Below are 25,359 nucleotides of genomic sequence, written 5' to 3'. Positions count from 1 at the left end.
TAGACCAATGGAACAGGACAGAAAATCTGGAAATAAAAACACGGTCCCTCAACCAACTCATCTTCGTCAAAACCACCACCAACAAACACTGGGGAAAGGAAACAATATTTTGGAAATGGTACCTAGAAAACTGGCTAGTCACATGCTGAATAGTGAAACTAGATCCTCACCTATCACCATATACAAAAATTACCTCAAAATGGATCAAGTACTTAAATGTAAAACCTTGAACTATAAGAATCTTAGAAGAAAACATGAGGAACACCTTCCTGGACATCGGAGCAGGCAATGAATTCACGGCCAAGTCTTCAAAAGCAAATGCAGCAAAAGCTAAGATTGACAGGTGGGACTTTATCAAACTGAAAAGTTTTTGCAAGAAAGTAAAATTGACCTAGAAACTGTTTATAGGAATCTGTTCTAAAGAATACTCACACATATGCGTGGGATTTGTATGTGTGTATATTCAACACAGCATTACTTATTATAGTAAAAAACTGAAAACCACTTACATGTCTATTAGTAAGGGAAAAATTAAAAAGCAATTTATAAAACACAATAAAACTTACAAATAGGAAAGAAGAAAGGAGGAAAGGACAGGAGAGAGGAAGGGAGGGAGCAATTATATACAGCAGAATATGTTACTTTCTTAAATAATTAAATCCCATATTATTTGAAACATTACTTTTATAGTTTACAAATATTTAAAATATAACTATAAAAATGCAAACTTATTGGAGACCACTAGATATTTCCAATGAACATTGTCTTTTATGTAAATATGAAAAAAATGATCATTTTATGCCTTTTGAAATTCACTTTTAAAATCTCCTTCCTTCATTATCTGACAAAAACTCCTCTAGTTGGGAACTCCTGAGCATCTGTTAGACACCAGACAATAGGCATCCTTAATGTCTGCTAATCTTTGCCTTTAAACATTCTGAATAACATCTGCACATCAGTTTAAGGAAGTCTGTAACCCTGTTTGATAATCCAATAAAATTCAACAACAGTCCCTTTAAAAATTCTCAGGCACACATTTTTGCAGGCAAGCTGAGAGCACTTACTACTAGACACAGGGATAAAACCGTCTGTATCTCAGTTTTCATAGTATTCCCCATGATGTTTCATGATCTTGTCCTCTATTCAACAAAAATAAATCAGATTTTCCTTGTTACACGATAAGGGAATTTTTTTCAGAGAGCAAATATGTAATTCTCATAGATTATGCACTTTTGGTTGAATTCTATTGCCTTAGTTATCTCTTCAATATGTGTTTTCATTAAAATCAATAAGTAATTGCAGTGGCAACATTAAACATAAAGATAAATTCAGGGAAACCAACTCTTCTGTGCTTTTTTCAGAAAGTATTATAAATCTCAATTACATATTTTACACAGAGTCTTTACCATGGTTTTTATTTTTGCAACTGCAATAAAGATGTACATTTTTGCAATAAATCATAGTTATAGGTGTATAATAATTTTCTATTCATTTGTAAAGTTTTCATCTGATATCACATACAACAGTATGAAATATGGTCTAACATCATTTAACTCTGATGAATCAATTTTTACTAGCAGCATCAACAAAGTTCAATTTACATTCTATTGTGATTTGAATAAAAGTAATTTTCTTTCATCATATTTTATGCCATATTTAATATCAGATGTAATAAGAGACAAATTATAAAAATAATAGAAAGCCAACAGAAAATATATGGGAAGTAATTTCAAAGTCAAGCAAACACTATGTTAAAACTGAAACATTAGACTTTTGTAGGTAGATTTATTGTCAATCCTATTTCAACAAGATACAGGGTGTAGTCCAAAGCACAGACTCTGCCAGCGATGAAAATAATAACTGATATTTTTATCAATATTTAATCAATCAGATTTATGACCCACACAGGGAGCTGAGTTCATGTCTTACAGTCAATACTACCCAAGTCAAAGGAGGAAAATACCATAAAAGCAAATAACAGTGAATATATATTTTTTCTTGTAAAAAAAAAATCAGTCTCGAATTTCATACCCATAATAACATTCTTCAGAAGTAACTTGGAAGTATAGGAGAATTTGGTAGGCTCAATCATTCTTTAATTTTCTGCATCTTCTTGAAAGGCCTGATTAGTTTATCCTTGCCAAAAAAACTTTTACAATAAGTTGTCTCCTTAATTTTGTATAGGCATCCCAAATCCACATTTTACCTTCGTGAAGCTGATAACCTGCAGTTTGTCTATCTAATATTCTAAGAATAACATATTATTTTAAAAAGCGTTATGATTTTTTATAAATAAAATTGATGAGGTAAATATTCCTTATGACACATTTCCAATAAAGAAATTAAAATAAATTTAAAAAATCATCTTAAATAAAATTGTTACTTAAATTGTGGTAATTTACAAAGCAAAATTAAATATTCATATCTCAAAGCAAAGGAGAAAGTTAATTCAAATACACAGGAGAAATTAATGCATGTAGCTATAAAGTAACATAGTAAACATATATATCTTAAAATGACATTTTGAATTTAGTTCACATAAGTGTAAATCTTACTACAATATACCAAATAACATATTTTCTTTTTATTTTTAAGTTCTCTCCCACGTCTGTAGTCTACATGCTTACTATCTAATTTTGTATCAAAAGTAGTATTTACTCATTTTTGCTGGCATTATCTCCAGTCCTTGTCCAGATATTTTAGAGCTCAATAAATTATCTTGCAAAACTGATATATGCCTCCCAGGTATATTTTTTATATTTAGATTCTTACATTTAACTAACATATATTATACCCCCACTCTGTCATGCTGAATGCAAGGGACTAGATTAGAAGCCAGAGACCAGACCCTTGAGAAGCCATCATCAGTTTGCAGTGGGAATAACTCTTTACATTTTCCCATAAATGGGAGTGACTCCTGTCTGATTCCATGAAAGCTAAGACTTGTCTAAGAATTCAGGGCATGAGAAGGCAAAGATACCTGGTAGATCACAATGTTGGAGGATGTACCTCTTCCACTATTTAATGGATCAACTGTCCTGACAAGCCATAAGAAGTGAGGTTGCTTGTGGCCAACTTCAGTGATAATGTAAAGTCTGTAGCCTGAGAGCACACAGCACAGGGCAGGCAGTAAGACTTGGCTTCCAAGAGTGGTGAATGGCTCTGGGCAAGTTAATTCTTTCTCAGTTCATTCTCCTCACTCATCAGTTAGGAATAATGATACCTCATGTGTTTATTTTGAGCATTAAAAGCACAATGGATGGAAAATCTTTTGCTTGGTGCCAGAGACATAATAAGCAATCAATAAACGATAGCAATACTTGTCATAGGTAATGACAGTAATTACAAAAGTAAAGACCATCTGTTGGACAATTAGTCACCATAAGAACACAGTGTTTGTTTCCTGGCTTTACCTTTGATTTTTGTATATAATAAATAGGGAAAGCAGTCTAATATATACGGTCCATATAGGATTAAAGGCATATATTAGTTAAACATCTTTTCTATTAGTTATTTTCAGCGTGTCCTGATTTATAGTTTGACCCTACTTTTGAGCTTCCTCTGATATTAATTGTTTCAATCAGGCTTGCATTATTCTGGATTTTAACAGATTGGGCTTTTGTCTTTTATTTCTATGATTTTAAAGACTATTAACAACAACAAATATGTTCCTGATGCCTAGTTACTTCCTAACTTATTTTCTAGGATAAGTTTTATCATCAAATGACATTCATTGGGTTGTTTCGGCCAAACTGAGCATGTTTTGTTTTTCACCTGACCATACAATTAATGGAGAATTCAACCTACCACCTGAATAATTATGTCCTTATCTCCTGTACCAAATGTCTTCGTTTGAAAGATCATGACAAGCAAATTACCAGTTTAATGAAGTTTGCTGTGACTTCTTTCCCACGTATGCTAGATTTGATGTTGCTATTTTTCTAACTGGCATATCACATCTGTTCTGTCTTCTCCATCAGAGTCTCACCAAAGGCAAGTAATGCTAACATTCTACTACAAATTTAAGAATACAACTAAGCTCTACAAGTAATTGTTTTGAATTTTCTTCGAATAAACACTGATTTTAATTTTAAAAGGTTTGGTGGAGACAGCAAGTTGTAATTAATGGGAGTTCACAAATCATAAGAAGTGAGTTTAGCCTGCCTCTGCTCAGAGTTCTCTGTAACTCTAACCCCACCACTTCGATGCTGTTTCTTCACCTGTGTGAGTAAAAAACATGACTGCATTACTCTTTCCAGCTCTAAATTTCTGCAATTTCATTTTCAGTGCTATTACAGAAAACCAGTGTCCCCTCTTTTACATGTTAGATTGTATTCCCCATATGCTTATGAGCATGTGGGAACACAGAGGAAGTAAGAGGCTAAACGAGGAGTTAATATTCAGAAAAGGGAAGTAGGACAGAATTTCAAAAAAAGGGTAAGTTGCTGTGATTTTGTATCACCTCTACAGCGTGGTTTGTGGTTGTTCTCTAGCCCCAAACCTTTACACCGTGTGATTATGGTCCACTGCACCACAGATACTTCAATCATGGAATCCGAATGTCAGCTAAACTGATTATGTGATCTTCCAATATGTCCACTCAATCGTGTCTACTTCTCAGTAGGTTTGGAACATGGGGAATGTGTGATACCTTGAGTGCACAGGCTAACATCTTAGAGGAGGTGAGTTAGTCAAAGGACCTTAAGAATAAGCCATAGGAAGCGTAATTGGAAATAAAAATAGAAAGGCATATAAGTAGAAGAAAAAGGTACAGAAACAACTAGCCTCTCAGTTGTCATGTGACCTGGGGAGTTAGGCGAGACCACAAAATAAATCACTGAGTGCTGGAGCCCCTGCCTGATAGAGCTTGGTTGTAGCTTTTGCTCAATGCCCCAGCAGGTGCGCTCCATGGAAAGAGTGCCTGTTTAAAGGCTACTAAAAGATAGGGAGTGGCTAAAATCCAAGGGTCTCAAGTTCAAATGTACTGAGATAATAAATAAAATAAAATGTATTTGTGGTGTCTTATCAAACTGTAGAAATTTCAGTGGCATGGGCTAAATGTTGACAAGATTCTACAGAGACAGACAAGGCACAGAAGTGAGGACATTTTTGAGAATGGCAAGACAGGAATAGTTGATAAATAAAGACCAAACAACACCAAAAAGTTGTCTTCTAGAATGCTAGCTATTGATTTTAATTAAATGGGATGTTAAATATGAATCAACACAGGCAGATGCAAGATTAAGAACAGCTTCCTCATCCTTCTCTTCTCCTTTGCTGTGAGATACTAAACAACCTGAATAAGAAACTGCTATAAACCACAGGAAATAATGCTGGACACCGGTGTGTTAATCTGAAAGCATCAATGTCCTTCCCTCCTTTATTATTATGTAATTTGTTCCTCAAATAACACCGAAAAACATATTTTGCCACTGCTTTTCTAACTTCTAGCTTATTATGTGTTTGCTCTATGTTAGACACAATTCTTTGTACTGTTTTCAATTACTCCTTACATCAACCCTGGAAGATAGGTCTACCACTTACCCCATTTCACAGATGGGGAAATTGAGGCAAGAGAGATAAATTACTTTCCCAAGGTTGTGGCACTGACACAAAAATAAAGTGGAGCCGTAATCCAAATCCCAGGGCCATTCCTTTGAATCCCTGGGCTTCAAGCAAATTCTACCCCTAAGGAGGCATCGACTCATATTAGTTTCAAGTACACTACAGCAGGTAGCATACGTTTATCTGGAGATTAAAAAAATATGTTGTTTGTTTTTCTTTTGAGAAGTATGAATAAGATTTTATAAGAGTTGATTTCAATGTTATTACTCAGAAGGGAATGATTTTCTGAGACATGGTTGTAAAAATAACATTATATTGACTTTTGAATTATTTGTAATGCAAGTAATTTTTGAGTTTGCAATGCATTCTCATGAAAAGCATACCTATACCTCTATTATACATGCCATAAGTTGTTTAAATGGTACATTTTTATTGCTAAGTATAAATACTAAGAACATCAACATCATTAAGCTGTCTCCTTCACTTTTTATATTCTCTATTCATTATAACCATCATTTGTAATATTTATATTATATTTTTAAATACTGCAATTGTAATGGCTTTGTTCTCACAGCAAAGAGATACTAATGATCAGTTCATGACCAGTTACTCTTGATTGCCTGAATGTCTTCAAGAAGATTTCTTCTAGTTTCTGAGTTCTTGCCTGTTCAAATATATTAAAAAATAATTTCACTCATTCTTTCCTTAAGTAATGTGTCAGCATTGTGTCATTATACTCTAGAGTATCATATTGAGGTGAAGTTTCAGGCCTGTCTGATGTTCCTTCTTAAAGCTAACTCAATCATTTTTTTTCTGGATGCCTAACGGATATTTTCTTTGGTTTTGGATTCCAGTAACTTTATTAAGATAGTTCCTAGTATTGACTGCACTAGGTTAATTTATTGACACAAGTTATATCTTTTTAATCTGTATATTAAGTTCTTTATTCCTGCTAAGCTAAAAAAACCTAGCTATATATCTTGAATATTTTGCAGTTGTAAATGTACCTCAAAGTACTTTTTTATAGATATTGTCCTCATTCTTTTACATTATCACTCACCTTTGAAATACATTTTTAAGACCAGATGTGTCACTGTTTCATGTTGGGGAGGAATGGGCTAATGCTGTGGGCTAGTGCAATTGAAAGAATGAGTATACTCCTCTAACATCCATATGTTAAAATCCTAACCACCATGGAGGTGGTGCCTAGGAGGTGGTGGCTCCTTTGGGACATGATTAGGTCATGAAGGTGGAGACCTCATGAATGGTGTCAGTGCTCTTATGAAAGAGGTCCAAGAGAGAACCCCCACCCCTCCCACCACATGAAGAAGGTATTGTTTATGAACCAGAAAGCCAGCCCTTCCCCGGCATGGAATTGTCTGCTGTCTTCATTTGGACTTCCCAGCCTCCAGACCATGAGAACTAAATTTCTGCTGTTTATGAGATACTGAGTCTATGGCATTTTGTTATAACAACCAAAATGCACTGAGATAGAAATCAAGATTTTTATAAGATAGGTATGTATGTTGCTTTTATCCAGCGGTTCACAACTCAGCATGTACAAACATTACAATCACCTGGAGAGTTTTTAAAAACCATCTATTCCTTGGATCACTCTGATTTTGAATTTATTGATCTGGGAATGGTAGTTGCAGCTTTGTGTGTTCTAAAAGGCTCCCCAGGTCATCCTAAGGCACAACTAGACATGAAAATCTTCAGTTTAGTGTCTATCTCGGCCCAGATCAGTAGCACCCGGGCCCATCACAATTGTGTCTTCTCCACTCTATTTCCCTACCAATTGCATGCAGGAGTGATGGCTCTATTTAGAAGGCCACAAGGGTCCCAGTAAACCCCCACAGTCAGCCTACACACTGATTCCCTGACTAAATAGGAGACTGTTCTGTTCCTCCCGGAACACGTGCTATTTTAGAAAATCAGTATCAGGCCTGTCTGAGACCCACAGTAGGCAGAATCTTCTCAGAACATTTTCTGTTAGATACCCAGTCCTCCTATGTAGTGGTTTAGAGTTACAGGTTTTTCAAAACTTTTAAATATGGAAGTTGCATTTCTATTTCTCAGTCTTATTACTATTTAGATAATTTTAGGGAGACAAAAGGGCAAAGATGTCTTACTCTTGAAACTTATAGCAGGGGTTTCTTATTTTTTTTTCTATTAAGTGCCAATGGCTTTTAATATATTTGAAAATGTGAGTTTTGTAACATCATCAATATTACATTTTAATGAGACATACCGCTACTTATAACAAATTTTATAAGTGAATAAAATTTCTTTTCTTTCTTTTTTTTTTTTGAGTTGGAGTTTCACTCTATCACCCAGGCTAGAGGCTAGAGTGCAGCGGCATGCTCATGGCCACTGCAGCCTCGACCTGCTGGGCTCAGGCAATACTTCCACCTCAGCCTTACAAGTAGCTGGAACTACAGACGCACGCCACCACACCCGGATAATTTTTGTGATTTAAATATGGAAGTTGCATTTCTATTTCTCAGTCTTATTACTATTTAGATAATTTTAGGGAGACAAAAGGGCAAAGATTTCTTGCTCTTGAAACTTATAACAGGGGTTTCTTATTTTTTTTCTATTAAGTGCCAATGGCTTTTAATATATTTGAAAATGTGAGTTTTGTAACATCATCAATATTACATTTTAATGAGACATACCGCTACTTATAACAAGTTTTATAAGTGAATAAAATTTCTTTTCTTTCTTTTTTTTTTTTTGAGTTGGAGTTTCACTCTATCACCCAGGCTAGAGGCTAGAGTGCAGCGGCATGCTCACGGCCACTGCAGCCTCGACCTGCTGGGCTCAGGCAATACTTTCACCTCAACCTTACAAGTAGCTGGAACTACAGACGCACGCCACCACACCCGGATAATTTTTGTGATTTACTGTAGAGACAAGGTCTCACCAAGTTGCCCAGGCTGGTCTTGAGCCCCCAGGCTCAGGCAATCCTCTCGCCAGACTCCAAAGTGCTGGGATTACAGGCTGAGCCACCGTGTCCCGCCTGAATTTCAATGTTTTGCATGGTATTATGATTAGTATGAAAAGGAAATGGGCTCCTTTTTAATAAAACACGATTACTTACATATACAAGTATATTAGCCAGTCTCATATGCATAATTAGGCACCCAATTATGTCTTAAATTCAACTGCATGTGTAAAAAGATAACATATGCTTAATAAAATAGTTTATTTTCCTCACTGAGGGAAACATTGTCTTTTGTTTCCATAAGAACTTTAAAAATAATTTCCTAAAATTCATATAAAAGAAGTAGCTATCAATTTCAATCTAAACTATAGTGACCATTTCAAAATGTTTTGATTATAGTTTAAAATCAACATTTCATTATCTAACCATTAGTCAAACAATGATGACGAATTCAATCTTCATTTGAGAAAAAAGAAGCAGACAAAATTAAGCTTGTATAGAAAGAAGAGACTCATGCAGAATAATGAATATGGCCAAAAAAAACACAAACAAATCAGGAAAAAGAACAACAAGAAGACAATTTAATTCTCTATTGTGGTTCTTCCTCCTAACACAAACATGACTGGTTACCAATGAATTCAAAAGGACACACACTTTGTTCAGTCCATTAGTAAATATTTATAGAGGGCTCCCTATGAGCTGGGCATTGCCCTAGGCCCTGGAGAAATGAAGATGAAAAGATGCACTTCCTGTTTTTGAGGAGCTCAAATCCTTGGGAGATAAATATGCAAATTAACAGTGCAGCTATAGTAAGATAATTGTTTTAGTGGGGGCCTACTGCCTCTAGGGCAATTTCCTCCTAGAATTGGTTCTCTCAGGATAACACACTTTATAAGAAGACTGTTTCTCTCAAAAAGAGACCATATGTTAAACTAGTTGACGTCATTATGAATCAGAATGAAAAAAATAAATCAACTTAAATATAATGCAGCATTTTTAATTTGAATACAATTGTGAATTTAAAATGGTCAGAGTATAATTTGCTGTAGTTATATAATATTTTAAGAATTAGAGAGTTTTTTGTGCAAGCCATTGACTGATGACCACTAGACCTTGAATGTTGGCCACTCTCCATAGAAGACATGAGTATACCATGAGCCCCCCAAAGAAAGAACTGTAGGCATGCATTCTAGTCATCCCCAGTTGGTAGGATGGCTGGAACTTCTCCCACACAGCCAACCAAATCTATATATCTCATCTCCCATACCACATCTGTGATTTCTTCCTCACGCCTGAAAATCATTGGTAGAATTCATAAGAGGCCTCTATACTTTTGAGACAGAAAGATTCAAGACTTAATTACAAAGTCAGATAATTTTCAGAGTACAGCAAACTGAAATTCTCCATATCAGCTGGCTTCTAAATTTTTGTGAAATTGGAAACAATGTCATTGGTTAAAAGAGATGGAAGAATACCAATACACAGCTGGAAATCCAACTTGAGGACATATTAAAATATAGGAATAAAAATTTAAGATGCTATTTGCAAAACTAGCTTTCAAAAATCCCCATCTCGAGCTTTTCAGTCCAAGTTCAGTGCTGTATTCTGTCTAAAAGTTATAACCTTGTGGTTCTTGTTCATCCATCAGGAAAGTATTCCTCAATCAATGTAATTTCTTTCTGAAATTTCAATACATAGCCCAGAGTGCATTACACCCTCCTGGAGCTACTGTAGACTGAAAGCTAGAGTGAGCACAGGGTTTAGCAGCCACTCTTTCTGATGTCGGGAGGTCTATGAGCTGGACTTACAGCAGTTGCTGTTGAAGGTTGATAAGGACTAATGCTCATTCTTGACTATGGAATCCTCCCATTATATACTTGGGCATTGAGATGAGAAACCTCAGTAAAAGTTAGAAAGTCAATCTGGCTTCTAAAAAAAACACAACCACCACCCAAGGCATCCCACAACCACGTCTTGTTTATCTTGGAGTCAACAAACCTGAACCTTGTTCAATAAATATTTTTAAATGCTTTTTTTCAGAATCAAAACAGTTTAAACGAGAGATCTTTAACTCTTAACAAACACTGCTGCATATACACTTTCCAAAAGAATATAATCATCATCTTTTTTCACTTTGAATTGTAATGGCTTCGATCAGTATAGGGTACAGTCTCTTTTTAAGAGAAAAAGAATTCTTATAAATTTGACATCCAAAAGCACACAACCACCACCATTTTGAGTAGGAATCTCACTCTGTCGCCCAGGCTGGACTGTGGTGGCATGATCATGGCTCACTGCAGCCTCAACAAGTACATAGAACTATAAGCAAGTAGCACTACATCTGGGTTTTTTTGTTTTTTGTTTTGTTTTAGTCGGATTCTTGCTCTGTTGCCCAGACTGGAGTGCAGTGGCATGCTCACAGCCACCACAGCCTCAACTTGCTGGGCTCAGGAGATCCTTCCACCTCAGTCTTCTAAGCAGCTGGAACTACAAGTGTGCGCTATCACACCCAGCTTATTTTTTTATTTATTATAGAGACAAGGTCTCACCAAGTTGTCTTGAACCCCTGAGCTCAGACAGTCCTCTTGTCTAGACCTCCCAAAGTGCTGGGATTACAGGCATGAGCCACTGCGCTTGGCCCTGGTGCATACTGAAATGTTTTTGTAACTTAGCCCTGACTAAAGATGCCTATCATCTGGGCCTTGAAACTTTAAGAAAAAAAAAATAGTTCTTAAAAAAAAATCTACAAAAATAAAAAATAAATTTCATAACAGTTCTCAAGGCATAAAAATACTTGTTTAGACTTTTATGTTTTTGCTTTAATAATAAATATGTGAAACTTGTATGGAATTATAATGAATGTGGTAATATCAACCAAATGGCAGATGCTAAGTTTTTTCTTTATGTATTTAACGGCACATTTCAGGACTTAATAGGGCAAGTCAAGTAGAAACATACACATCTGAGCACATTGTATTCATGCACAGGCATTCTCTGTACATCTATTGCATAGTTATGTATATTAATTATTTCCATCGATATCTTTTGTTCCAGGTACAGTTTTTAGCTCTCTTGTTCTCATCCATACCCAGTAATACAGATTTAAAGACTTACCTCACCTATTAGGGTATAGCTACATGTGAAAGGAAACCATGCCTTGTTATCTTGGAGTCCATAACCTTAAACCTTGTTCAACAAGTATTTTTAAATGCTATAATGAAGAGTGAAAATAGTTTAAAATGAGAGATCCTTTACTCTATACAAGCACTACTGCACATACACAGACTCCGTCCATATGCTACAGACTGTAGGGTAGAATGTATTATAATATAGGAATCAACTTAAAATTTGCATTTATATTTCTTCTATACTATAGCCAGACATAATATGAAATATCAACTGTACAGTTATTATTTACATTTCATAAACATCAGATAATAAAAACTGAAAACATGTTTTACCAGTAAGACAGACCTATCTCATTAAAGCCACTGTAGCCCAGCTCTTGTCTGCTAAGTCCCAGATCTTCAAGGTCCATGCATTTAAATCCAGGTGGGCACTGGTAGCCTTCTTCTAGCTCTGGTGAGCAGTGTGTGTCTGGGATAGCTAAACTATTCCAGGTTACGTTCCTGTGAACAACAGATGAAAGTGTCAGACAATTTAAACAATGGTAGATGCTGATTAAAATGAATCATGTAACTACTCTTCATTAATAACTCTTGTATCTGGGCACATATTTAAAATTCACAGTTCATGAATAGTGTGCATAACATTAATGGCATATTAAACATTCTTAGATGATACATGATTCATCCCCACAATAGTTCTTTATAAGACTATTATTACCATTACTGTCTTTGTTATTAAAGACTAAGACCTAGATAAGTGAAGGATGAAATTTTCCTATAAATGTGCAAGAAATGTTAACTTGTTTGGGGATTCATTGCTATTCACAAAATCTTTGTTCCATTGTGGGCACAAGTTTTACTTCCTTGCTTCTAGGCAATCTTGAATGATGACTCTCATTTTCTGTGTGGTACAAATACTATGCATCTCATCAGTGATACCTGTTCTTCTCCTGTGTTGGAAGATGTATAGTTTAGGGAGAAAAAACAGACAAGGAGAAATGGAAGAAACTAAAGACATTTCAGAAGAAAGAACGATTATAAGGTGATTTAGTGGTAGCTCTAGGAATATGAGTGTCTTTTAGGTAGATGATGGCATAACCTTTTCTTATCTTTCTTGAGGACAGGCTAGAGATTAATTTGATGTAGAAGGGATTAGATATGTAATGGCTTTCTTGGTAGCCTTATAGCAAACAGTGAAAGGGTGACTGCAGACTCGCATTCTGGGTTGATTTTAAAAATGAGCCCCAAATAGCTACTATCTGAATTAATTCATGTGGATTATGCTGAGGCCAAAGTTTGAGCTCTGTGATTTCATAAAACTCCTAAACCCATGATTTTGTTGTAGTCATTTTCCACCACATCAGTGTTCCTTAGAATTTCTTAAATGGAGAAAAACCCTAAGACAGCCTCAGTCTCCTCAGTTTATGGCCAAATTGAGGCAAACTTGGGGTGACATTTTTTTCCTTTAACAACTTTTTATATACAATTGAATACTTCTATCCCCTTATATAATATGCTTTTTCTAAAGTCTGATGCCTAACCCTATACAATCCCTCCTTTAGCTATTTGAAGCCATAACACATATACACATACATAAAGTCAGTCAGTCTCTCTCTCTCTCTCTCTCTCTCTCTCTCTCTCTCTCTCACACACACACACACACACACACACACACACACACACACACACAAACGCACAATGCCTGGCAACACTTTGCCCAGTATTCAGTTATAAACAATGCTCCAGAAGCCTCACCCACAATTCAGACACCCTATGGTTTTCCTTCAGGGACTTTTCTTTTACTAGATGTAAGCAAGCAAATTTGTCTATACTTCTCAAGGAATAAGTGGTTAAATATTGCTCCCTCTAGTCACAGACTTTAAGCTGGTCTTTTCCTACCTCATGTGCAAAACCCAAAGGAAAGGCTCTAATTGTGGAAATCACCACCTGGGTGGGTCAGAAAGATATGATTTTAGACAGACCTGTCACTTATTTCTCCTCAATTCACATTCTTGTATGTGAGCCAAATGATCCATCTTCACTTAAGTCTAATCTGACTCTATGTTTCCTATTAGTTTACTAACATAAGAGCAAAATAATGAGATTGAGATCTGAGTTTCAGAGTGAAGCTTTCTGGGTTTGATTCCAGTTCTGTCATTTACTGTATGTTACTAGAGAAAGAGCCTAAGTCACTCTAAGCTCAGCTTTCTAATCTGTAACATAGGAAGAGTAATCATGATAAAAAATGAAGCTTGTGTGAGGATTAAGTAAAACAAACCAATGTACTTAGCATAGCACCTAACATGTTACAAGTACTGTACTCAATAAATACTTCTTATAAATGATTATCAATCATTCCAGTAATAAAGTATACCATAAACCCCAGCATAGAAAAACAAAACAATAAAGAATTATCAAAAGGAGAAAAGAATTTTTGGCATGCTCAGTATAACTTTGCAGCCAAAAGATAATTTATAGATCACCTGGTTCTTCATTTATACCTGAGGAAGGCAAGGTGAAGTTTAGAGACGGATGAGTTTACTAGCCCATTGAAATTAATGTTCTTTAAATTTAAAATAATTTAAAAAAAAACAACAGCAGTAGTGTTGAGAACACATTCTGTATACATGAGAAAGTTTCAGAAAAAAAATCATCTCATGTATTTGGGGAGGAAATTGAACCCTGGAGCCAGTCTGCCTGGGTGTGGATTCTGACTCAGTCACTTATTATGTGTGAGCCTTAACCTTTCTGTGCCTCAATTTCGTCATCTGTAACATGGAGTGAAAATCTCTACCTCATAGGTCTGGGGTGAAAATGTAATGATTTACATCTGCAAAGTATATAAAACGGGCACGTGGTGTACAATAAGTGCTAGGTATTACCTATTGTCTATTGAGAGTTTGAAATTTGTATATTGCCTAGATTGAAATTCTAGCTTTGGTGTGTATAGCCACCATTTCACTTCTACAGTGAGGACAGAAATTGCACTACTTTAAGGGACACTTTAATGATTATATGAACTAATGTGCAACATTCAGAATAGTGCTGGAAATAAGTTAATCACTCAATAATTGCTAACTATTATGATTATGTTTTCATGGGTTTATATATATTAGAGTATTTTTTTCTTTTTTATTCTTTATTTTGTTTGTTTTGTCATTCATTTTAGTGCTGGTTCTCACTTGAGCACAGCCCTCACCAGCACAGATATTGTTTTGATGTCTTTTGGCTTAGGCAGCAGATTTCAAATACATTCTTTTTACTAACATTATTAGAGGCACATTTATTAGATGATTAATTGCTCTGGAACATTTGTGTCTGAAGTCACATGGTAATTATCATTTTAAAAAACTGAAATGAACATCGAGTTTCAGAATATATGTTATTTATCTTAGTTTCATTTTCTCAGTTAACAAGAATCTTCCATATTTTATACTAAGTTGTTAATGTTAATTATTTTCTTGTTCATTTTCCCTCAGATACTCTGGATAGAAGATGAGACTCTCTGGAATTGGGTGCGGTGGGTGGAATTCTGGTTTCTCCAACCAAATTCTGGATATAGACAATAATTCTTTCAGTCATAATAAATATCCACTCATGCTTATCTGGGTTGTAACCAGCATTTCTTACAGATTTTGGGAGGAAAAATTATCTACTTGTAATTTTTCTAATATTAATCTTTTGCCCATTTCCATGATCTCCAAACCACTGAAAATTGTTCCGTTTATTTCCACATGCTACATTCAGTCAGAAAACATTGAGCTTTTGTCTCCTGTAACCTCTCAGCAGTGCTCTGCATAGTTGTTTTTGTGGTAGGAAGAATAATGGTTCCCTAACCTGTTCACATTCTAGACTCAGGGACCTGTGAAAAGATAATACTACATGGCAAAAGAGTATTAAAATTATAGATGTGATTAAGGCTAAAAATCTTGAGTTTGGGGGATTAGCCTGGATTATGTAGGTAGGCCCAACCTAATCCCATGAGTCTTTTAAAGTAAATAAACCTTTCCTGACTGTGATGAGAGGGAGAGAGGTGTCTATGGAAGGAAGGCTCCGAAAGATGCAACTCTGCTCTTTTTGAAAATGATGGTTTTGTCCATATTTCTTAGACCATTCTGCTTTTCCATCCCCTCCTCCTGTAACTGCCCTTTAAGCACTGAGTTATTTTGAGTTTAACCCTGGCCTTTTTCTCCCACTTTCATAGTTTCTCAATTCTCTCTCATCCTAGATGTCTTTTTAGAGTCTCAGGGCTACATGTCCAACTGCCTGCTAGATTTCTCCACTTGGCTCCACAATAAGTACCTCCAGTTTAATATACTCCATACTGAACACGGAATCCTAAACCAGTGATCCTAAATCAGCATTCCCTCTCGTAACAAACAGGACTATCGTCCAAATGGTTGAGCTAGCTTGAAATCTTGGAATCACCCTTGATACCTACCTCTCTCTCTAACCTCTTAACTAATCTTTGTGTTCTCCTAAGAATACTCCAAAATATCTTTGTGCCAACTCAACTCTCTCTGTCTCCCCCTCCACAACAAGTACCATTGTCTAACCTTCTCCCTGGCCACCTGCATCCCACTCAGCTCTTCTGACACAGTTGGTAGAAAGCATACAGAGAGACTTTTCATAATCACAGTCCTATTTTAACAGTGGCAACGCTGTAACATGAACTGCAAGTCCCTGAAGGATCTGGTTCCTCTCAAACTTCAAATACCCCTTTGTAACTCCATTCCCCCAAGTATCTTAGTGTCCAACCATGTTGGCCTTGTTCCAGCTCCTTGTTCACTCCTACCTATCCTAGGGTCTTCTCTATTTGGAAATCTCTCCTCTTTTCTTTGCTCAGTCACATTTTTTTAGCCTTTAGGCCCCAGCCCGAATATTACTTCTTGGGGAAACCACCCCAAGTTCATTATGCTGGGCTAGGTTTCCCTACTCTAACTTCCCAGAGCACCCTCACTTTTCATTCTGGCACTTGGGACAAGTGAAATTCATGTTTGTGTGTTCATCTGTTCACTGGACATCTGCCAAACCTGACTGTATCCTGGTATGACCTGCACTTCCATGAAGTCCCCGACACGTAGCCTGTGATGGTGAAATTTATGTGTCAACTTGACTAAAATATGGTGACCAGCTGTTTGGTCGAACACCAGTCTAGATGTTGCTGTGAAGGCATTTTTTTTTTTAAAGATGTGATTAACATTTAAATCAAGACAATGAGTAAAGTATATTTCCCTCCATAATGTCAGTGGACCTCATCTTATTAATAGCAAAGAATGAGGTCCCCCTAACAGGAAGGAATTCTACCTCCACTCTGCCTTTGGCCTGCAGTATCAGCTCTTGCTGGAATTTCCAGCCTGCCAGTCTGTCCTGACAATTTGAGTTTGACAGCCCACACAATTATGTGAGCCACTCCCTTAAAATTAAACTGTTTATATCTGTATTTATGTCTGTTTCTATATCTGCATCCATATCTAAATATATATGTATTTAGAGCTAATTCAATATATATACATTCTGTTGGTTCTGTGTATGGGAAGCCTGACTAATACATAGTAGATGCTGAATAATTATTTTCTGAATGAATGAATGAATGTGTCTTTCTACCATCATTTAAATCTTCAGTGATTTATTTATTTGTAAACTAACTACAGAAACTCTTAAAAAGTAAATCCTGTTGTTTTTAATGCATTTTTTTACTGTGAGATTTACAAATTGGCACTGATTTTCAATATTTTAAGTTTCTGGCTTTGGTAGTTTTCATGATTCAAAATGAGTGCTGGAATCCCTAGGAGCAGTAAATTGTTTTTGAAAAGGCTTTAATTATTCGCCTGGCATATGTTTGTTTGCTTGGATTTTTAATTCTTAACAAAATATCCTATTTACAAATAACAGTTTGTAAGAGTTTGAGATTTAAAAATGTGTTATGGGCTTGTGGCTAAAATGTATAATGTCCACAAACAATACCTCAGGATTTTAGAATTCTATGCTTTTAAGTTAATCATCACTCCTAATGTCACAGAGTATTGAAGTGTAATATTGGAACGCAAGAATTAACGTATCAGTTCAGTGATTAACCAACTTAATTACCTTGAGTGATCCACTTTAACCATTTGAGTCTCGGTTTTCTCATCTGTAAAATGGGCAACATTCCAGCTATTTAAGAATACAGTTCCCAGGAGGACCTCATTACACTTTCTTTTTGTTTGTTTGTTTTTGTTTTTGTTTTTTGAGTTGGAGTCTCACTCTGTCGCCCAGACTGGAGTGCAGTGGCCGCTCCCGGCCACCACAGCCCCAACCTGCTGGGCTCCGGCGATCCTTCCGCCTCAGCCTTCCAAGTAGCCGGAATTACAGGCATACACTACCACGCCCAGCTGATTTTTTTATTTATTGTAGAGATGAGGTCTCGCTGCCCAGGCGGGTCTCGAACCCGCGGGCTCAGGCAATCCACTCACCTCAGCTTCCCAAAGGCGCGGGATTACAGGCTGAGCCGCCGAGCCCGGCTCTCATTACACTTTCATATGAAAGAAAACGGATATAAGAATAGTGAAACCAAGTGCCCCATGATTCAACATATGTCTCATCACGTACAGTTCCCGTCTGTCCGCAACACTCAGCAATGCCAAATGCTCAAGATGTTATATTCAAAATCTTCTTTTTGTTATTCACAACATTGTCTCTCCCTACAGTTGTCAAACTACTGTCACTGCTTGAGGCAATGTACTTAGTGCTGGCCTTTTGTAATTACTGTCATTAATGAATATAACTATGTTTGTGATTATTTAGCCTCTTTCCAGAAATTGTTTTTCTCATAGTCTTAAGGGGCCACTTAAATTTTATTTGAATGTCTGTTTATTCATTCATAATGATTATTTTTGACAGGCCTGTTCTATGCCACACAGCATGCTAGGAATGGAGATGACTAAGAAGCTATTTCCAACTCAGGGACTTTACTGCACAGTGTAAGAGAGAACAGAAAAGTAACGACCACAGGAGAACATGATGAATGCTTCAAGAGCTATCAATAGGCTCATGGTATTACTGAATCACAAAGTATAGGCACCAAGTATGAGCATGGGTGGCAGATGGTGGTTGTAGGGATAAATCTTCCAACAGGAGTGTTACTTTGAGTGATTCTTACTGAAGGATCAATAGGCACTAGTTCTAGGAATGGAATACATGACATAGTATCATTCTGGAAAATGAAAATGTCAAAGCCTGTGTGTGCATATGAGAGAGACAGAGACAGAGAGAGAGAGAGAGAGAGAGAGAGAGAGAGATACCTTTCATTTTTCACTAGTATGTTTGTTGTTCAGTTTTTCTCAGGGGTTATCAACAAGCAGTTGTTACCACATGAAACAATTTTTAAGCTATGCTCTCCGAGAAAAAGACAAGAATTTGTGCTTCCCTAAACTGACACAGTGTGACTGATTTAACCTATTACCTATGGTCAGTGTGACTGACCATAACCTATTACTAGTATAGGAGAAAGGCTCCAAATCATCAAAAGATGACAACTTACAAAAAGTTATTACTATATTTGCTTGCTAGATTTTCACAACACACAACTATGATCTATGAATTTATAGATAGCAATTTTGTTCACATTGTTATTACTTTTTTATTAAAGAACCGAAGATAAGCAGAACTCTACTGACATCTCGACAGCCAAATTTGATCCATTTGTTGTAAAAGACATTTCCAGAGGCCAAGCTGCAGCATATTTCTGAAGCTGGCATTCCAGGAAAAATTATCAATAATGCAAAGAAAGAAGTGTATAGCCCAACAAATACATGTACAAAAGATAACACTCTACAGTTTAAGATCATTTTGTAATTTATTGCATCAGTAAGGTTTCTTTTTAACTTATATTGTATGTTCTAGAAAGAAATCATAAATAATAAGAACAAAATTCTAAATAAACCCATGAGGGGCCAGGTGTGGTGGCCGTCTCCTCTAATCCTAGCTCTTTAAGAGGCTGAGGCTGGCAGATTGTTTGGCCCTAGGAGTTCAGAGACCAACCTAGGCAATATACTTGCCTAGATACTAGACATAGTACCAACAGGCATGGTAGTGTGCACCTGTAGGCCCAACTACTCAGGAATCTGAGGAAAGAGGATCGCTTCCTGGAGTAGGAGGCTGTGATGAGCCGTGATTGTGCCACTGTACTCCAGCTGGGTGGCAAAGTGAGACCACAACTCAAAAATAAATAAATAAATAAATCCATGAATTCTCTCTCTCTCTCTCTCTCTCTCACACACACACACACATACACAGACTCTTTTACACTCAATAGAATAGTGAATGTGGACTTCAATAGCTTACAAGGTTCTTGTCTTACTTTTAGCGACAGACATAAAAGCAAGGTTTATTTTCTTGCTAGAAGCTGATCCCTAAATTTAGAGGTTTTTTCTTATCATTGCATGAGCTTACAGAGAACCTGGTCTGGCTGTTACCCACCTTTCAGATTTGTTTCAGAGAATCATCTGGATTCGTTTTCACCCCTGTTTAGCCTCCTCTTGTTAGGACTAATTATAAATTCCTGAAAATTGGCCTGGCTAATTGTCATGCTGGATGCTTTGGCAAACTAATCCCACCCTGGAAAGATAAAGTCTTGTTTGCAAAAATAAATTATTTATTGATTTTTGCAAACTTTTAATGGCTCTGCCTGGACTTTTAGGGGGACTGCAAAATAAGATAAATTGACTGAGGCAGGAAATCATATTGACATCACACCTTGTTTTATAAACAAGTTAATCTGGTGCAACTTCTAAGAAATAATTTCTCTTTATTGTAAAACTGAGATTTTTAATATGATTTTCCACTCCTTCCACCCATTCCTGGGTGACTTGCTAAGCAAAGTTTCAAAGAACCGTAGACACCGTGCATCAAGATGGTAAAATTAAGTATTTTTCAAATATTGTGACTATGAAATTTAAATGACAATATAGTATGAGATTTTATTCTAAAGTATTTTATTATTTTTATTGTTTTTGAGTTGGAGTCTCACTCTGTCGCTCAGGTTGGAGTGCAGTGGCATGCTCAAGGCCACCCCAGTGTCTACCTGCTGGCCTCTGGTGATCCTTCTGCCTCAGCCTTCCAACTAGCTGGAAGCACAGGTGCGCACTACCATGCCCGGCTAATTTTTGATTTATTGTAGAGACAAGAGTTCGCCAAGTTGCCTGGCTAAAGTATTTTAAATAGTCATCTTACCTCATTATAGCTGAATAGCCTTTTAAAAATTATACATTTTCCCCAAGTTTATTCCTGAAATGTATCACTCACTAGTCTGCCAGTATGGACGAGGGACAGGGGCTGGGAGACTGAAGTTTGTTCAGGATCTGGCAATGAGAGGGACATGAACATATTCAAAATAGTGATGGAAGATTAAAGTATCAAGGCACAAGAAGATGAAGTGATCAGCTCCAAACTGGAAAGCTGAAATTGTTTTGAGGTTATAAGGCAGTCCACTGTCTTTGATATTTCAAATCTGAGTCAAAGGCTCCTTAAGCAGTAACACTTCCCCTTTTGCTTTGGAAACTAGAAGATCTGGTTGAGAAGTTATATGCAGAGAGTCAGTTGGCATGCTAGAAAGAGGCCGCTACAATTTGGAGCCCTACATATAGGACTGCAGTTGGTGATTCAGGCAATTAATTAATATATGGCAAAGAGCTATTTCTTCCTTACTCCTGATGATCATAATACTAATCTAGGAGATTGCACTATGAATTAGCAATTATGAATATAGATCACCTCTTACATATTAGGAGCTCAAATTACTTAATTAGATGTGTATTGGTAGAGTTGCATGGCTGGAGAGAAGCAATTTTTCCCACTGGAAAAGGCTTTCATTCTTTCAAGATGGCCGAACAAGCTGAGCTAAGGTTGAACAACACGAAAAGTGAAGGTCGAGGAAGGATTTTAACGGTGCTAAAACCCGAGTAGCAGGATATTACCAGTCTGGGAAGTGGGACACAACATCAATAAGAGTACCTGATCTCAAACTAGGCAAAATGGGGACCAAAAGGAGGCCCAAACTTTACCTGTAAGATGTACACTTATATACCTAATCTTGAATTGTACCCCACACCTTTCAAATTAAAAAAGTGCCAAAACCCCTGACCCTCAACCACAAAGTACACTTGCCCAATGGAGTCACTAGAAATGAAAACATGTAAGAGTCATTAAATGAATAGAACTGAAATGGTTGCTCTGCAGTTCTCGGAACACATGGACAGATCTGCTTCTTTGCAAGAAAGACAGGAGGCTCTAATTACCTTTGGCACTCCTTAGACATTTCTAGGGAAACAGCCTTAAGGCAACAGGAAACTAAGGTTACCCTCAGACAGAGCCATAAGCAGCTAGCTAGAAGCGCATTTCTTTGAAGATTAAAGATCTATCTTTTAAAAAGCCATATAATTTAGTGTTCTACTCTGTAACATACCTTTTAGAGTTTTAATGCAAAACTAAAGTTTTAAATGATTGATTTTTAACCTAGCCAGTTCTGAGAATCTCAGCCCTGCTTATCAATATTAACCTATGGTTATGACGTGGATTCAGTATTTTCACAAATTTTGCCAGATGATTATCTCCACCAAAGAGATCTCACCCTAGAAATCAACTTTCAAAACTTACTGGTGCTACTGTTATAGTCATCACAAGCTATTATGGTTTCTATTCTGGGGAAAAAACAAGGGGATCAGGTGGACCCTGATATAACAAAGTGAACTCAATATGAATTCTATGAAAACATCTACAGTAAACGCTATTTGAGAGGGACTGAATAGACAGGGCTCCTAATGCCACATTCACATAGGTTACTTAGAAGTTCCCCTACACGATTATGGAATTCAGTCTTAAAATAAGCAGTTTTAACCACTTACACATCCCTCCCATTTAGAACTTGTCTTCTAAGTATGTGGTCATTGTAAACAGAGGGAAACTAAACATTTTATTCAAATATTTTGGACACACATGTGTTGAATGAAGACTGTCTCATACACCGAATAAGTTACAATGGAAAGCACAGAAATCAGTCTCAGAGAAGACTGGGTTTACACCTTAATTCTTCTACTTACAAGCAGCTTCATTCTGGCCATTTTATTTAACTTTATTGAGTTTCAGTTTCCCTGGCTGTAACACAGAGTGTAAAAATGGAACATAATGTAACAGGTTGTTATGAGTAGTGAGAAAATAACATATTTCAATTGTTCAGTAAAGGTTATTTACCACTAATCTTCAATAAGGATACCCCAAAAGAGTCTCAATTAGGGTTCCTTATCTATATTACATTATACTGTTTGGGGGCAGTAAACATAAGATCAAAAGATTAATCAAAAGAAATAACTGAATTTTTGTTTTTTACTCAAACTGTAGGTTTTGTTGTTGTTTTTTTAATACTGAAGACTCTCTCAAATATTTTTGCTATTGTGGTAAAAAATCGCACTGGAATTAATTTCCACATGAAAGTTTAACTTATTCTGAAACACTTTCTTACGTTTACTTTAAAAATATTATTGTCACACAAAAGGTTGATTTTACTAGCTCATGTAGTTTACATCTTGGAGGTCAACGTACAGAGCATTTTATTTTATTTATTTAGTTTTTTGAGTTGGAGTCTTACTCCATCGCCCAGGCTGGAGTGCAGTGGCATGCTCATGGCCACCCCAGTGTCAACCTACTGGACTCAGTCGATTCTTTCACCTCAGCCTTCCAAGTAGCTGGAACTACAGGTGTGTGCTACCACGCCCAACTAATTTTTTTAAAAAAATTTAATATAGAGACGAGGTCTCACCAAGTTACCCAGGCTGGTCTCGAACTCCTAGGCTCAGGCAATCCTCTCGTCTCAGCCTCTCAAAGTGCTGGGATTACAGGCTTGAGCCACCACGCCCGACCAGAGCAATTTTAAAAGAGATATATGTAGCTAAAATATATTATATATCACCATTTTATGGATTTAGATGAGAATGAATTCCCTGGAGCATAGCATCTGATAGGGATAGAAACCAGATGTAACGGGGACCTAAATTTTCTCAATGTGTAGAAAGTATACTACATATACTATAAAGAGTTTATGGATATGGATCTATATATGCATGTAGGTTTATTAATTAAGATTATCATAGAGATTGAATATCATAGAAGTTGTTCAAGTGGTGAAACAAGCACAGGCACTTGGAAGTTAGATTTTGGTTCAAGTCCTGGCTCTTTCACTTCCCATCTGGACACATTATTTAGTCTTTCTAGGACTGTATCTTCATTTGTAAGATAGGAGAAATAATTACTTTCAGATTATTCTAAAAATTAGTTATCAAAGCAAACACCTGGGACATTATAGGTACTCCACAAATATTTCAATAAATACAATTAAAAATCTTTATGTACCACCAGAGTATTTTCATTTCTTATTTAAATATATAAATTTTAATATATTAAAATTTAATATATTAAAATATATTTATATATATGCATAAATCCTATAAATAAATATAGCAGTTGCTCTTGTTCTTTATTCTTTCAAAAGAAGTTAAATATAAATAGAAGAGTGATGTCACCATAATGGTAGAGTAGAAGCAAGCCTGTTCACTCCCCACCACAGAGGACCAAATACAAATAAATATACAGCACCAAGGCTATTACCAACAAAATCCCAGAACTCAAATATGAGAATGAGACAGTTTCCAGGAACACAGAGAAGTTAAAAACCTTCGTGCAGACAGGAAGAGAGTCAGATTTTACATGCAAGATGTCCTTCCCCCAATCTGCCAGGCACCAAGCATGTGGCAAAATTTTCCCCAACTAATGGTTACTGCACTGGGAAAAGTGAGATTGAGGTAGACAACCAGCTTCCCCATCATCTTGGGTTCCCTGGTAGGAGACCTGCTCCTGCCTCAGCACATGGGAAGCATCTTTAGTACCTGGTGGAAGAAAAATTACTGAGGATGGCCAGAGACAAAGGTAGAGTGCGGGGGCACGGCACTAGTATCTCCAAACCAGGAAACTCTGCTCTGTATCTTGGGGGTAGGTCTCATGGGTCCCCTGGGCAAGAACACCTAGCCAGTCTTCCCACACTGTTAGGGTGTTACTTTCAATTCTACACAAACTCTTCACAAAAAGTTGAAGAGGAGAGAGTACTTTGTAAGGCCAGCACTTCTCTGATACCAAAACTGGATATGGACACAACATAAAAGAAAACTACACGCCAATAGGCCTGATGAACTTAGACACAGAAATTCTCAAAAAATACTAGCAAGCTGAATTCAACAGCATATTAAAAAGATCATTCACCCTGATCAAGTGGGATTCATCCTAGGGATGCAAGGATGCAACACACACAAATCAATACATGTGATAGGTTACAATAACATAACTGAGCATAAAAATCATATGGTCCTTTCAATAGATTCTGAAAAACCATTTGATAAACTTCAACATCCCTTTATGATAATAACATGCAAAAAACTGAGTATAGACCACTAAAGGCCATATGTAAGAAACCCACAGCTAACATCATACTGAATGGGGGAAAATTAAAAGCCTTTTCTCTAAGATCTGGAACTAGGCAGGAAGACTACTTTCATCACTTTTATTCAACATCATACTGGAAGCCCTAGCCAGAGCAATCAGACAAAAGAAAGAATTAGAGGACAACCAAATCAGAAAGGAGGAAGTTAAATTATCCTTGTTTGCAGATGACATGATCTTATATTTACAAAACCT

General features: G+C 36.5%; 1 protein-coding gene across 3 annotated transcripts in view; it reads right to left on the bottom strand.

The window, feature by feature from the left end:
* NALCN (sodium leak channel, non-selective) overlaps positions 1-25,359 on the bottom strand; it is a 363,914-nt gene that overhangs the window by 307,320 nt on the left and 31,235 nt on the right. For all 3 annotated transcript variants that reach the window (XM_008048630.2, XM_008048631.2, XM_021707824.1), the window contains exon 6: positions 11,987-12,141. In XM_008048630.2, the coding sequence (XP_008046821.1) occupies positions 11,987-12,141 (155 nt within the window). The remainder of the gene's footprint in view (positions 1-11,986; positions 12,142-25,359) is intronic.

This window comes from Carlito syrichta, unplaced genomic scaffold (assembly GCF_000164805.1).
Source record: "Carlito syrichta isolate Samal-C Ts95f unplaced genomic scaffold, Tarsius_syrichta-2.0.1 Scaffold126448, whole genome shotgun sequence".
Classification (NCBI taxonomy): Eukaryota; Metazoa; Chordata; class Mammalia; order Primates; family Tarsiidae; genus Carlito; species Carlito syrichta.
The sequence above is the reverse complement of the archived record's forward strand: the minus strand, read 5'-3'. Positions and strand labels throughout refer to the sequence as shown.